The 742-nt window shown below is 48.8% G+C and overlaps 1 protein-coding gene across 1 annotated transcript in view; it reads right to left on the bottom strand.

The window, feature by feature from the left end:
- CHST13 (carbohydrate (chondroitin 4) sulfotransferase 13) overlaps nt 1–742 on the bottom strand; it is a 13,509-nt gene that overhangs the window by 776 nt on the left and 11,991 nt on the right. Inside the window, exon 4 of the mRNA XM_005866969.2 lies at nt 5–54. Coding sequence (XP_005867031.2) covers nt 5–54 — 50 coding nt within the window. The remainder of the gene's footprint in view (nt 1–4; nt 55–742) is intronic.

Here is a 742-nt window from a genome sequence, read left to right as displayed (position 1 = left end):
GCGCAGCAGATTGCGTCGCTGCCGGTGCACCTCCGCCAGGGCCGAGCTGGAACCCTGTGGAGGACAGGGGTCGGTGTCAGGGCAGCTGCCCAGTGACCCGTGTGAGCCAGGGCCGGGCAGCAGGAAGGGGGCCTGGACTGGAAACGCAGCGCTGCCACCGATCACTGTATGATTTGGGGGGCCTAGGCATTTGTCCTGGACCTGGATTGGGGAACTGAATCTAACCTTGCAGAGGCGTGTAGAACGAAGTGATTAGTCAGTTGTTGGACACGCAGGACTGAGGAGGTCCTGGTAACGAATGTGACAGGATCAGAGTAAGACGGATAAGGCAGTATGGCTTCAGAGTCCTCGCCATGGGAGCAAACTGAATTACTAGAAGTGGCATAGTGTATAACAATGGTAGCTTTTTACAGCCCTGTAGTATTCCATTGTGTAGATGTACCATAGCTTTTTTTGTTTATCCACTCATCTGCTGGTGGGCACTTGGGCTGTTTTCAGATCTTAGCTATTGTAAATAATGCTGCTATGAACATAGTGGGAACATATATTCTTTCTGATTGGTGTTTTGGAATTCTTAGGCTATATTCCCAGAATATTTAGGGTCAAGTAAAAGGCAGTTCCATCTTTAATTTTTTAAGGAAGGGTGACTGGATAAAGAAGATGAAGGGATTAGCTAAAGAACACATATGCATACCCCATGGACACAGACAATACTTCAATGAAGGCCAAGGGAGGGAAGGGA

Source organism: Myotis brandtii, unplaced genomic scaffold (assembly GCF_000412655.1).
Source record: "Myotis brandtii unplaced genomic scaffold, ASM41265v1 scaffold240, whole genome shotgun sequence".
Lineage (NCBI taxonomy): Eukaryota > Metazoa > Chordata > Mammalia > Chiroptera > Vespertilionidae > Myotis > Myotis brandtii.
The sequence above is the reverse complement of the archived record's forward strand: the minus strand, read 5'-3'. Positions and strand labels throughout refer to the sequence as shown.